This window comes from Mus musculus, chromosome 11 (genome assembly GCF_000001635.26).
Source record: "Mus musculus strain C57BL/6J chromosome 11, GRCm38.p6 C57BL/6J".
Lineage (NCBI taxonomy): Eukaryota > Metazoa > Chordata > Mammalia > Rodentia > Muridae > Mus > Mus musculus.
In genome coordinates, this window is record NC_000077.6 from 76,069,500 (window position 1) to 76,083,157 (window position 13,658).

At 46.6% G+C, this 13,658-nt stretch overlaps 1 protein-coding gene across 1 annotated transcript in view; it reads right to left on the bottom strand.

Annotated features, from left to right (window-relative positions):
- The window catches only part of Vps53 (VPS53 GARP complex subunit), a 133,413-nt gene that overhangs the window by 23,274 nt on the left and 96,481 nt on the right, over positions 1-13,658 (bottom strand). Inside the window, exons 14-17 of the mRNA NM_026664.4 lie at positions 12,943-13,185; positions 11,648-11,795; positions 7,541-7,623; positions 6,936-7,014 (exon numbers count right to left, since the gene is read on the bottom strand). Coding sequence (NP_080940.2) covers positions 6,936-7,014; positions 7,541-7,623; positions 11,648-11,795; positions 12,943-13,185 — 553 coding nt within the window. The remainder of the gene's footprint in view (positions 1-6,935; positions 7,015-7,540; positions 7,624-11,647; positions 11,796-12,942; positions 13,186-13,658) is intronic.

Consider the following 13,658-nt stretch of genomic DNA (forward strand, 5'->3'; position numbering starts at 1 on the left):
AAAAAGGCAATTTTATTTGAAAATAAATTTATTTAAAGAAAAAGGAAATTATAGTATGGATCTGCTCATTGACTGATTGGGACAGAGCCACACTGTACTGTCCAGGCTGATCTCATGATTTCTGAGCTTCAGAGTTCTTCCCACCTCAGCCTCTCCAGTAGCTGCAGCTACAGGCTTGTTTGGCAGTAAAAAAAAAAAAAAAAAAAAAAAAAAATTAACTGGGAAAAAATCGAGACAATGGAGAAACAGTTACTGCTCCAACAGGAGCTGCCCGTGCAATGAGCACTCTGGCTGGGTGTAATGTTTTCCTCATTATCTGTTACCTTATTTGAGAAGCATTTCTTCTACCTCATTTTAAAGATCTGATCCTTCCAAACAATGATTCCCAGTGAACTCATAGGGTGAGGCCCAAACTGACAGGTGTTAGATCCACCCTGCACCTTCCTCTCCCAGCTCTGCAGCAAGGCTTGGAACACCGTGATCTGGGCAAGGGCAAGAGACAGGGAACTGGGCAGAGCTTCGTGTCCCACTGCCAATCAACAAATAAGTGACTAGTGCCTTCCAAGTTGGCAGCACTGGATAGTTCACGATCTCAATGCAGTTTATAAACAATTATTACGGGCATGAAGGGAAGGTGACTTCTCTGTCACTAGTTATAAAGCAACCCTGATGGAAGGCGGAGTGCGGCTGTGCTGCTTTAACTTCTTGCTAGTTAGCTGGATGGACATCACCGATGCTCACATACGTTATCTATGTGAAAAAATTCCCCTGCTCTAAGCTTTAGCCAGGCATGGCCAACCTGAAAGAAGCACTAGCAAGCACTCATGATTTCAAACTTTATGGTCAGCTTAGTGAAGGAAAGAATTTAAAGTACTTGCAAACAATGAAAACTGATCTCTCTCTCTCTCTCTCTCTCTCTCTGTATATATGCATGTGCACGTGTGTGTAAATGTGTGAGCAAAGGTCAGAGGTCAATCCTCTGTACTGTTTCTCAGGAGTCTACTTTGTTTGAGACAGGGTCACTCATTAGTTAGGGTGGCTGGCCACCAAGTCCCAAGGATCTGCCTGTCTCTACTTCCCCTGGCTTTTTCTTGGGAGCTTGGGATCAGGTGCATGACAGTCACCTTGCTGACTGAGTTATCTGTGTTGAGAATGGAACCTGTGGCCTCTGTGCTCTACCTTTGAACATCAATCCCTGCCTTTATTTCCTAAGCTCATGCTTTTTGGGGTTTTTTTAGACAGGGTTTTGCTCTGTAGCCCTACCTGGCTTGCTACTCACTATATAGCCCAGGCTGGCTTTGAACTTATGATATTCTTCTGCATTAGCCTCCAAAGTGCTGGGATTACTAGTATGCACCACCATAACCAGCCACCAGCCCATTTCTACTACTTAAAACAAATGTACAAAATACAGTTAGCAGTGCTTGTGTGTAGACACCACTCTAGTTGGCTGATGTCCGTGGTACCCGAGATTATTACAGGATTAGGTTGTTATTAATTTATTTTTGGAGACAAGGTCTTACCATGTAGTCTTAGTTGGCCTGGAACTCAGAGAGCTGCCTGTCTTCCAAGTGCTGGGATTAAAGGCCTGAACTACCACGCCTGGACTTAGGTTGTAACCTAAATTGTCAAAAAGCTGGATATGGTAATACATGGAGGGGGGGCCTGCCATAAATTCAAGGCTACTACCCTGGCTTACACATCAAGACTCTATCCCTGAAAACCAAACAAAAACAAACAAGGCAGCAGCACAAGTGTGCATGTGTGTGTGCATGGCCTCCCAGGTATGGATATGTGTCCTCCATGTACATGTGTTAAAGATGGCCTCCTATGTATGTGTATCTGTGTGCTCCCACGGGTGATGCTTTGCCTGGTGTCATTTCCACTTGCTATCTGTGTATGATGCCATTTAGTTCCGACAGTCTTATAGAACAGGAAACTCAAGTGACACAGTAGAGACAGGCAGGACAATCTAAGGCAAACACTACACTGGCATACAATTGGATAACTGTCAGAAAGAGAAGACAGATTGAGGAAAGCACCCCCACTTCACTGGGCTGCTTCAAGGTAAGCCCGAGGTCTCTGGTGGGTGCACACAGCTGCCAGGCAAATCTCCCAGCAAAGGGCACAAATGATGTTGGTACTAAAATGGGCACAGCAAAAAAATAAGACTCTGGCACTTCCAGATAAATTCTGGCACACCTTTAATCCCAGCTCTTGGGAAGCAGAGGCAGGTAGAATTCTGTGAGTTGGAGGCTAGCCTGGTCTAGATAGAAAGTTCTAGAACAGCCAAGGCTATACGGATACCCTGTCTCAAAACAAAGAAACAAACAAACAACATTAATGGGGATGATTTGCCTTTATCACAATAAAATAGGAATATTTTTCATGAAGAGAAAGCTGCATCTTGATCACATGTGAAAAGTGGTCTTGGGGGCTCTGATGTGCTAGCTCTTGGGGGCTCTGGGGCCCACGGACACAATACACATTTTAATGAGGAGAATGGGAGCAGATCTGAGGTCTGTGCTAGCTGCTTCAAAATGTCTTTGGGAGATGGTGATGCAGTTTCCTAAATCAGTACATGTTCACAATCCTGAAACCTAACAAAAATTACATGTCAGACAAGAAGGAAATTTAATTTATTTCATTTTTCCCCTGCTTTATTCTAAATTACTATTAATGGGAAAATCTAAGTGTGTTTGACCTTGGATAGAAACTCAAATTATTTCAATCCCATGATCAGTTCTTAAAACACACACACACACACACTCACACACACACACACACATAAATAAAAGGAGGAAGAGATGATGGCGACCTTTTACAACTCAACAATAGAAAGTCAAGTTTACAACACCCGCCTGGATGGTAAGGGTTCAGCCAACATTTCTTTAAAGAGGACAGGCAGACTGCCAACAAGCATGTCTAGAGATGCCTACTGGTACTCTTAGTCACCAGAGACTAGGAGTGAAGCCGAGAGGAGACAGACCCTCATACCTGAACGGATGGCCACACATGTGGAAAGTTTAGACTTCTACGGTGCTAATGGGAATGTCAAATGGTAGATATGGAAAACCATGAGACAGTACCTGGAACTGTACAGTGAAGTTCCCATGAGACCCAGCAGTTCCTCTCCTAGGTGTGCACCGAAGAAAACTGAGAAGGTATACTCACACAGATGTTCACAGCACTGTTCTGACAAGCTGGAAACAAGGGATTATCACTCAGCCATTGAAGGAGTGGACTAGAGGCTGGGTGGGTAGTTTGATGGTACAGCACATGCTCGTTATTAGCAAGGTCCTGGATCCAACTCCTAGCATTGTTCTAAAAATGGAATGTATCTCGGTGTGGCGGTGCACATCTTTAATCATAGTACTTGGTAGGCAGAGGCAGGTGATCTCTTGTGTGTTTGAGAGTAGCCTGGTTTACATAGTAAGTTCCAGGACAGCCAGCATCCAAGACATCTTACTATGGTAAAACCCTATTTGAAAACAAAAACAAACAAACAAAACTCACAAAAACACAGAGAAATCAGGAATGTGCAATACTGACACATGGTATACCATGAATGAACTCTGAAAATACTGTAAAGTGTAGGCAGTCCAGCAGGATAGGTAATCTATACAGACAGGAAGTAGACTAATAGCTGTCAGGGAACAGGGCATGTTGGGACAGCCGCTGAGAGGTTGGGGGCTTCCTTCCAGGGTCATAAGGATACCCTGGAATGAGACAGTATTGGTGGCCCTGTGGTCTCATATGTTTATTAAATTCTCTTAGTTTGGACACTTTAAGGGGTGACATGTGCTCTGGGATTTGCTTTGGCTAGCTTGTCGACTTGAATCCAGGTTTCTGCCTGACTCCCCTCAGTGACAGAGGAAGACCTAAGATCTAAGCCTTTTCCTCCACAAGTTGCTTTCAGTCATGGTGCTTTATCATAGCAATAGAAACCCTAACTAAGACAGGAATTAAAGCTCAGTGTTTTAAAGGGGAGATAGAGCTCAGAGCTCACTCTTGAAAAGGCTGTGCTTTCTGGGTAGACAGCAGTTCAAGGAGAATTCTAAGTAGAAAGGTCAGAGCGAGGGAGGGCTGGCCACCACCAGAAAGCAGTGCATACTTAGTTAAGTTGAACTGGCTTCAAGCTGAGGTAGAGGGTGTTTGCACGGGAGCAGTACAAACCGCACAGACAAGGTGCCCAAGGAATTGACAGGAAATATGGCAACCTATTAATTATTCATCCTTATATGCTAACTGAGGACATTCCAGAGCTTTGGCCTCCCAGGACAATGATGTGACCAGTCGCTGGGCTCTATCCACCTTGTCAAGGAGCCTCCTTCCCTCACCTCAGAACCAGCCCTGGGCTCTGCCGGAAGCCAACTCCCCACTGCCCTCACTATTGATGAAATACATCTATTTATTTTATTGGTTATTTTGAGTTTTCTCCCAGCACAGCACGAACATGAAGACAGCCTTGCCCGAGTCCAGACCTCTCTGTAACTTCCCAAGGCAGTGAAAGAGATTGGCGATTCTGACAAACTGACTTTACTAACTTTGAAAACTGCAGCTTCCTGCAGTCCTGTTTGAACAGCATACTCATCACAAATTCCTTCAAGAGAACTGGACCATGTCCTATCTGCCTCTGGTTTCTTAGATGCTGCTGACTGTAGGAGTCTGCTTTTCTCCTATGGTCCCAGTTTCCCCTTGCTCATACCACACATCTGCACACTCTGCTCACATCTGCCTCCACCTAGTAGACGGAGCACCTGGGGACAATGCCGATGCCTTTCCCAGGCTTGCAACCCCCAGCATTGCTAGACAGAATCCAGGATGGACTAGTTATCCAGCAGCAAACAATGATGGAATCAAAGACAGAAATAATCACCATCACAAGGTTTGAAAAAAAAAATCCTCGAAGAAACTCCATGAAGCTGAATGCAGGGCTCATGCTGAGTCAGTCGGTGACACTGCCATGTTTACTTTAGTCACATGGATCTCATTTTGCTAGAGCTCCAGAAGACTCAGACAAACAGGAATGGCCTTCCAACCGCTATGTTCCCAAGCCTATGGTTATCCTATGATATAAACATGAGACTCTGGAGGTATGGTTGACATTTGCTGGGGTGCATCTGGGGAGAAATGGCTGGGGAGAAAGAGGAACTCGAGAGAAGTCTGCCTAATGAACTGACAGTTCATATAAGCAACACCTGGAGTGTTAAACCCACTCCACGTGTTATTTTACAGAAAAAGAGAAAGAAAAAAAAGGTTCCACTCTTCCTTCGGTCAGTGTGAAAATCTTTTGGCAGCTGCACTCCAGGCTGCAATGTGGCAGGGCAGTTCAGGAGATGGCAGCTGTGCTCCAGGCTGCAGTGTGGCAGGGCATTCAGGAGACGGCAGCTGGAATGGATCATACTCAGGATGCACAGAAGGTTTGCCAGCAGTGAGGGAATAAACCAGAGCCTAGGACACGGATCCTCACAGCTCCACTCCACAGAGCAGCCTCAAACTGGCTGCCCACGGCCTGGGGCTGGGGACCCCGGCTGGGCACAGGATCCGTCTTAAGAATAGCAGCTGCTTCTCAACTTCCTACTTCACCCCTTAGACTCCAAAGCCAAAGCTTTGGTTTTAATCCTATTTTTGTTAAATAGTTATAATCTATTATAAAAACAAACTCAGACCAAATGTCTACTTCCTGAGGCGTGGTGCTCCTCTTGTCAAGACGGGGGAAGCTGTGCTTTCTGAGTGCTTGACTGGCACCACTAGGCACTCAACTGCTGTCCACTTGCACAGCTCTGAGAGGCCTCCAGTCAGATGAATTTCACACAGAGAGATGGGTCTGCACAGGTTTTGAGAGCATCTGTGCAGTGCTCTCAAAAGGAAAACCAGAAAACTTTAGGTCTTCCTTCCTATCCAGCGTCATGGTTCTGCCCACTGCCCTCTGTCATAAATTCTGCCTAGTTTCTCCCAGACAGGTTATTCTTCCAAAACTCAGAAGAATATTCCGAGAGTCCTTGACTAGATAGGTATTGGCAAGCTTTATCTGGACAGGGTCAACTAGACGATGTCTTAGCTTTGTGGGCCATAAGGTCTCTGCTATAAGCACTAGTTTCTACAGTTCCAGCAACAGCCATAGACAGTGCTTAAGTGAATGAACACAGCTACTACGTTTCCCTAAGACTTAGAGGAACAAGTGGTGGGCCACATTTGGCTGCAGGCTATGGTTTCTTAATCCCTGCTTTACAAGGCTTTGTTGGGCTTAAAAGTCAACAAAGAATTGCCTACTTTCTATTCAATCAATAAACATAAAGTCTTCAATATGGTCTAGACACTTAAGGAATACTTTTGTTCTCTTTTGAGACAGGGCCTTCCTGTGTAGCACAAGCTGGCCTTGAACTTGAAATCTTCTGCCTCAGCTTCGAAATCCTGAGATCACAGGCGTGACTCACCACATTCCTCAGGAATTTATGTTTGAGGAAGAAAGAGCACGCATATAAAATCCCAAAGAGCAGCATATGGTGTCAAAAGGGCCATAGAGGGCTGAGGGCTAAGGGTACGTGAAAACCTGAGAGCACAGGCTCATCCAAGTATTTAGCACTGACACCAAAGCTCAGGAAGAGCCAGAACCTCTCAGTGGGCAGGAGTCTGTAGTTATTGCTGTAGAGCTCAACAAAGTGCTCACCTGGCAAGAACACTGGCAGGTTTCAGCAGGAGCCAGATGCTGACCCAAGAACCAATCTTCTTCAGACTCACCCCTACCCCCACAAAAGGACCAGTAACAACCATAGGTGCCAGGTGAGCCTAGCAGGAACTCTAGGGTGTGTGTGTGTGTGATGTCTCCCTAGGGCCCTCTCAGCTGACACAAAGTAGGGTCAGAACATAACATAAAAGGCTGGGGGAAGGCATGTCAATCACTGGTAGGAGGCTAGCTCCTAAAACCTCACCTTGCTCATGGCAATCAGGGCAGGGTCACAGGCTGCATCCAGATCTTGAACCAACAGCTGGATGCTGCTGGAGATGACACTGCAAAGAAACAAATTGCTGTGGTTATTGCTCCAAAAAGTGGTGGGATGCTAGACATGCCCCCTGTAGGTGTTTTTGAAATGTGTGCAAAATTTTAAAATTTTATTTCTTCATGAAATTTTATGTTTTAATCACTAATAATGGAAGAGCAGCTGGCTTTTCATGTCCTGTTTTATTTGGGTGTGTCTCACCCAGTAAGAGCCCAAACTTCTATGGCTACTCCCATAGCTGCTAATTCCAGATCTCTTTTTGAGTTCTTCTCAGAAAGCATCTGTATTCAAAAAACTTGCTTAAGTCAGAAAGAGAAAGAGGAGAAAGAGTAGGAAAAGAAGGAGGAGGAAGAAAAGAAAGAGGAAGAAGAGGAAAAGGAGGCAGAGGCAGAGGAGGAGGAGGAGGGGTAAGGGGGCACTCTTCTCACAGCTGATGGGGCATGAACGCCCTGGGACCTCTCTTAGTAGAGACTAAAGCACACGGCGTCTGTGAAGAAGGAAGGCTGACCTGCAGCAAGTGCCTGGAAGGTACGTACGTGCTGAATGTGTCCATTTCTCCTGTGAGATTAATTCGTTCAGTCAGGCTCACATCAACTTTTTCTTTGAGTTTTTCTTCTAGCTGTTAGAAAAGGGCAGAAGCAGAAGGGTGTTTAATGATTACCCAAAGGTGTTCCATACTACTGAGGCTCACAAAGTGACGACCCAGACAGTTCTAGGCATGACATGGGACACTTAATTCCCACAGGATGTGAGGGAAGTCCTGTTACCCTGACTTCATAGGTGAGGACTACAGTAGCCACAGCAGGTGATAGGGTCAAATAAGCTCCCTAGAGCCCAGCTCCTTTGGCACCACTCTGGGCTCACTTCTGAGAACACACCAATAGCTCGCATGGTTTGTTCTCTACAGGCTCATGATTTGAGTATTTGGTCCCTAGTGGTGGCGCTATTTTGAAGGCCGTAGAGCCTTTATGAGTTAGAGACTGCATATCAAAAGTGGGTGAGAGCATTTGAAGGTTACAGGAGAACCCTGCCTCCTGGCCAATAGCCAGAGGAGTCTCTTCTCATGTCTGCACAGCCAGGAGCACCATTGCTCTTTCCCAGCGTGGGTGGACTGCAAAAACCTCTCCTCCCTTAAGCCGTATCTATGAAGGAGGGACACTTCTGATCCCTCCTTCTCTTAAGCTGTATCTACGTATAGTTTCCCTGCTTACCCTGTGATATGTAGCCTCCCCAACCAGTGTTGGGAACTTTTAATGAGAGTGACAGTAAAATCAGCCAAGATGTTTGCCAAGGTACCAGATGTCTCAGTGATGAATCAGAAATACATCTTTACTTTGGTCAGCTTAGGGCAGGAGCATTCACATCCTCCGGAGTGATATACGATGGAGAGATATAGGATGGTCGGGATCTGTGCGTACCTAAAAATGCCCTGGGGATGGATAAATCTAGCACTCTTAAGAGAGTCACTCTCACTCTAAGAAGGTGAGTGCTTTGCATTAAGATTTAAAGTGCTCTTAGAGGGATGGAGCCATGCAAGGACTTTTGGAAGATTTAATTCTGCCACTACTAAGGGGTGAGGGGCTGTTTAGAGAACTCAATAGGTCAGACTCCGCATTTGTAAAGTTCTTCCCAGAAGGGTTCATATTACTGAAAACCTGGACACCTATGCGGGAGGGTGGCACAGTGTTCCACAGACCTGTGTTCACATGCTCCAGGGGCCTCTGCTACTTTGCTGAAGATACATCCTAACTTTAAGCATGGCATGGCTCTTGTCATCTATCTCTCTGGTCCCATCTTGCTATCTTTGCCTTGCCTCTGGCATTTACAATTGCAGGGTCTTGGTCTCCATATTTCCTCCCTCTACAATGTCCCTGCTCCCCCTCCTGACTCCATTTCCTAGCCCTCCCAACTCCTCTCTTGGTGTTTGTTTCTTCTCCCACCCTTACTACAGAGTGGCAGGGAAACCCTCGCCTGCTTGCTTGCTATTTGTTTTCCATCTGCTCTAAGTCTCCTGACAGGAAGATGCCTGTCTCCTCTGCACAACACCAGCTGAAGCAGCACATAGAAGTGTATAGTAAAGCTCCCTTGAAGGGATGACAGAATTAACGAGAGACTCAAAACGGGTTGAGAAAGCTGAGGTAGCACTGGTATCAAAAGATGTCTGAGACAGCCAAGTGTGCTGGCCTGGAATTGGAATCCCAGCTATCTAGAGGCAGAGACAGTGAAAACTGCTGTAATCTAGCCTGGGCCAACAAGAATTTGTCAGCTGGATATGGTGACACAAGCTTTTAATCCCAGCACTGGGGAGGCAGAGGCAGGTGGGTATCTGTGAGTTTGAGGCCAGCCTGGTTTACAAACCAAGTCCAGGACATCCAGGACATCTGTGGTTCTGCTATACAGAGAAACTCTGTCTCGACACCTCACCCCCAAAAGGAGAATTTGTCTTAGAGAGACAGAGATAGATAGAAACAGACAGACAGATAGACAGATAGATAGATAGATAGATAGATAGATAGATAGATAGATAGAATGAGAAAGAAAAAAGGAAGATGTCTATGATCTAATTATGAACAAAATAAGGCCACTTTGTTGTAGAATAACATGTAGAATTTGAGACTATTTTTCTTAAAAAGAAAAATGCAAAGTGTTTGGGAGGACATGTTAGCAAGATGGAGAGCAGCAACTGCTTGGAAAGAGGAGGTGCTCTTGCCAACAGCAGCACCGTCTTCCTTACTCTAGCCCTGTGAGAGGTCTTGGGTGGTCTGAAGCCAGGGCGGCACACACGCTAGGTGAGTATTCTACCACTGAATGCCCTAGCCCTATAGTAAGTCTGAAAATCAAGATATATACCACCCAACTTTTACTCTTATTTGTCAATGGTGTTTGGATTCATTGTAAAATTTTCTTGCCTAGGGGCTGGAGAGATGGCTCAGCAGTTAAGAACACTAACTGCTCTTCCAGAGGTCCTGAGTTCAATTCCCAGTATCCTCATGGTGGTTCATAACGATCTGTCATGGCATCCAATGCCCTCTTCTGGTGTGTCTGAAGACAGCTATAGTGTACTCATAAATATAAAATAAATAAATAAATCTTTAAAAAGTTTTTTTCTTGCCTAAAAGGCCTAATTCCCAAATACTCCAATACCCACGGCTGAGCAGGACTTAGCTTTGAGGGCACAGTTGAATCCACTGCAATTCCTGAGTCTGTGGCGACTCTGTCTTGAATTGATCACTTGTTACATGATGTAGCATCTCAAGTTCACTTTTTAAAAACTATTTTATTATTTTATGTATATGACTATTTTGCTTGCATGTATCTATGTGTGCCACAAGAGTGCCTGGTGCCTGTGGACCAGAAAAGGCAACCAATCTCTTAGAAATGGAGTTACAGACAGTTGTAAGCTGCAATGTAGATGCTGAGAATCCAACCTGGGTCCTCTGGAAGAGCAACTAGTGCTCTTAACTGCTGAGCATGTCTCCAGCCCCTATTATGTTTTAAGACAGGGTCTCTAGTCCAGGCTGGCCTTAAGCGCTCTATGTAGCTGAAGAAGACCCTGAACTTCTGAGTTTCCTCTAAATGCAGAGGTGCGGTGTGTCACTTTCCTCACTTGATGTCTAAGATTCTGTGTTAAGAGCTGGGTGGTGGTGGTGGAGGAATAGTGGTGGGGGTAGGGTGGGGGTTGGAGCACACCTTTAATCCCAGCACTTGGAGGCAGAGGGCAATCTCTGAGTTTTTGAGGCCAGCCTATCTATACCCTGAGACCCTGTCTAAATCTCTGAATTAGTGACATTATTTTATGTGTCTTATTCATTCATATACTCTAAACATCTATTTTCCTCATGAGGGGTTTGAACATCTCTGTCTCTCTCTGTCTCTGTCTCCTAGGCCAAAGTGGTCTGTGAGTCATTCCTTGTATATGTGACCACACCCCCAAGTAGAGTATGCTACTGCCTTGGCCTTGGCCTCTGGGCCCAGCTGGCTGACCCTCAAGGAGTATGCTGGACACTTCCTGTGTTCATGTTCTGGCACATAGGAATGCCAAGCTGTCACGTCTGAACTGCCCCTTGTAGCTGACTTCTTAGATGCTTAGGAAATACACATTAACATCAGGGAGAGCAGGATTCTCTCAGGTTGCTTCAGGGGGATCCCAGGCCAAATGGGGAAAAGAAGTCTATAACCCCGTGGAGGGCTGAGTGGCAAGTTCCTCTGGCTCACCTTCTGCAAAGCTAGTTTGTTGAATTGCCTTCCATTGGCTCCATCAGAGGCCTCACCCTTTCTGCTTCACAGTTAACACTTCAAACAATGGTTGTTTGTTATGGTGGACAGAGGATGCTACAAAATGGCAGGAAAGGCTGCTTGGTACCCAGAAGTCAGTTTATTGATGCTTTTCCCATGAAGGACACTGTGCTACTGACCTACTTTTAAGAGGTCATGCCTGTTTTGTAGCTTACATGTGGGTGAAAGCTGGCCGTTTCTCCCCTGTAAGATGGCTGCCTGGGCAGTCTCTGACTATAAGGTGAGTTTGCTCCTGAGAGGCTAAGCGGCCTGCCCAAGGTGGCAGGAGACCTTAGTGGAGCTCACAGGTCCCACTCCAGGCGTGGGAGAGAGCTCTGGGAGAGAGGCGAGCTTGGATGGGTGCTCACCTGCTGGGTGGTAGCCAGACAATACTCGGCTGTGCTCAGGATGCTGCAGATGAGACACAGCTCCTCCAGAGTGAACCTGGCCACTTCTGAGCCCTCCTTCTCTTTGAGGAGGCTGCTGATGGTCAGCCCCCCACTGCTGCTGCTGGTTCTGAAAAAAAGGACAGGAACTAGTCAGGCTGCAGCTGCTAACTTGCTTCCTGAAGCTGCATATTTTATGACAGGGAAGAAAGCAGAGGAAAGGCTGGCTACAGTACAAATAAATCAACACACAATGGGGGCCTTTGCTCCTGACCTTACCTTGACTGTCATCTGTTCAGGCCATCTCACCCACAGGAACAGGAAGACACAACGCCTAGAGAGCGGGGAGCAGTCCTCACCTGGGGTGACCCCATGCTCACCAAGGAGACCAGCTGACCTAGTGCCTTGGCTTGGGATTCCCCGAGGTGAAGATCCCACTTGGGCCATCTGTGGCACAGAATCTGCTTCTCCTTAATCTTTCTTAGTTAAGGTGCATACATGTGGAGCTCATAAGTGCACACATGGAGTAAGACGGCCTAACAGTGCACACATGCGCCCATGAACACACAAGTAGAGAGCAGAGTTGATGATGGCGTCCTCCTCTGTCTTTCTCCATCTGGTTTTGGAGATAAGTCTCTCACTAAGCCCAGAGCTTGCTAGAGTTGGCCTGACTAGCTCCATTGAGGCCCTGGGGTCTTCTTGCCTCTGCCCTCCTGCTGCTGCTGTTACAGGCGAATGTTGTCGAGCCCAGCCTTTTGTGTGGTGCTGGGGATCTGAACTTGGCTCCTCACGCTTGTGCAGGAGACACTGTACCCACTCAGCGTTCTCCCCTGCCCCAATTCACCCACATCTACACTTAGGGCTGTGGTCACAGCATCAGAGGCTGGAAGACAGTCAGAGGAAGAAAGCTTGTCTATCGGGCATCAACAGGCTGGAGCCACATTGCCTCTGCTACTGAGTAACTAACTTCTTTTTTTCTGTGCTGACACCATGTGTACGGTATACATATACATAAAGGCCCAGCTTAGTGATGTACTGTGACCTACACTGGTGTCTGGGGGAACATGCCTGCTGACAGTCGTGGTCAGCTGTGGATGCCATTATAGAAGACATCACCAACAGTGGGTCAGGTCCTTGAGAGCCTGGGAGGAGTGTTTTCTTCTTCGACATTCTTAGCAGTTCAGTAAACAACCTGAGTGGCTTTCCTTTGAGACTCCCATATTTAGGGATATCAGGAGCCTCAATTCCCCGCTGAGTGTGAGGAGAACAGGACTCACTTAGGCAGGTTGCCAGAGAGGATTTTCCAGGCGTATTCTCGGAGGTACTTCTGGAAGATGGTAGTCAGGGCGATCATGGGCTCGCCTGTGCTGAGCTGTGAGCACTGCACCATGCACTTCTTGTAGTAGACAAAGAGGTCAGCGCAGCTGGGGAGCACAGCACCCCCTTCGTCAGTGTTGGGCTTGGGTGGGCCCTGGGCTTTGAAATCTGCCACAAACCGGTCTATCAGCTCGCTGAGGTTTCTGGAAAAGCAGAAATATTGTTTCACTTGGAGAGATCAGGCAGGAGTGCTGTCTGCAAGGACCGAAGCTGTTCCCATGAGTGCTCTTCCCTGGTGCGACCCAAATTTACAAGTGGGCCCATTTTATCCATGTGGCACTCATCTCCCTGCTTAAAAAAATGGCAGTAGCCAGGCGGTAGTGGCGCACGCCTTTAATCCCAGCACTTGGGAGGCAGAGGCAGGCAGATTTCTGAGTTCGAGGCCAGCTGGGTCTACAAAGTGAGTTCCTGGACAGCCAGAGCTACACAGAGAAACCCTGTCTTGAAAAACCAAAAAAAAAAAAAAAAAAAAAAAAAAAAAAAAAAAGATGGCAGTAATGAAGTCTGGCATTTGTAGATTGCTTTGCTCCAGGCATCTCATCACTATGTCTGACCCCAGACCCCGGTGAGGGAGACAGAGCACTGCTGCTCCTTCAGAAGGTGAGAAAACTGACAC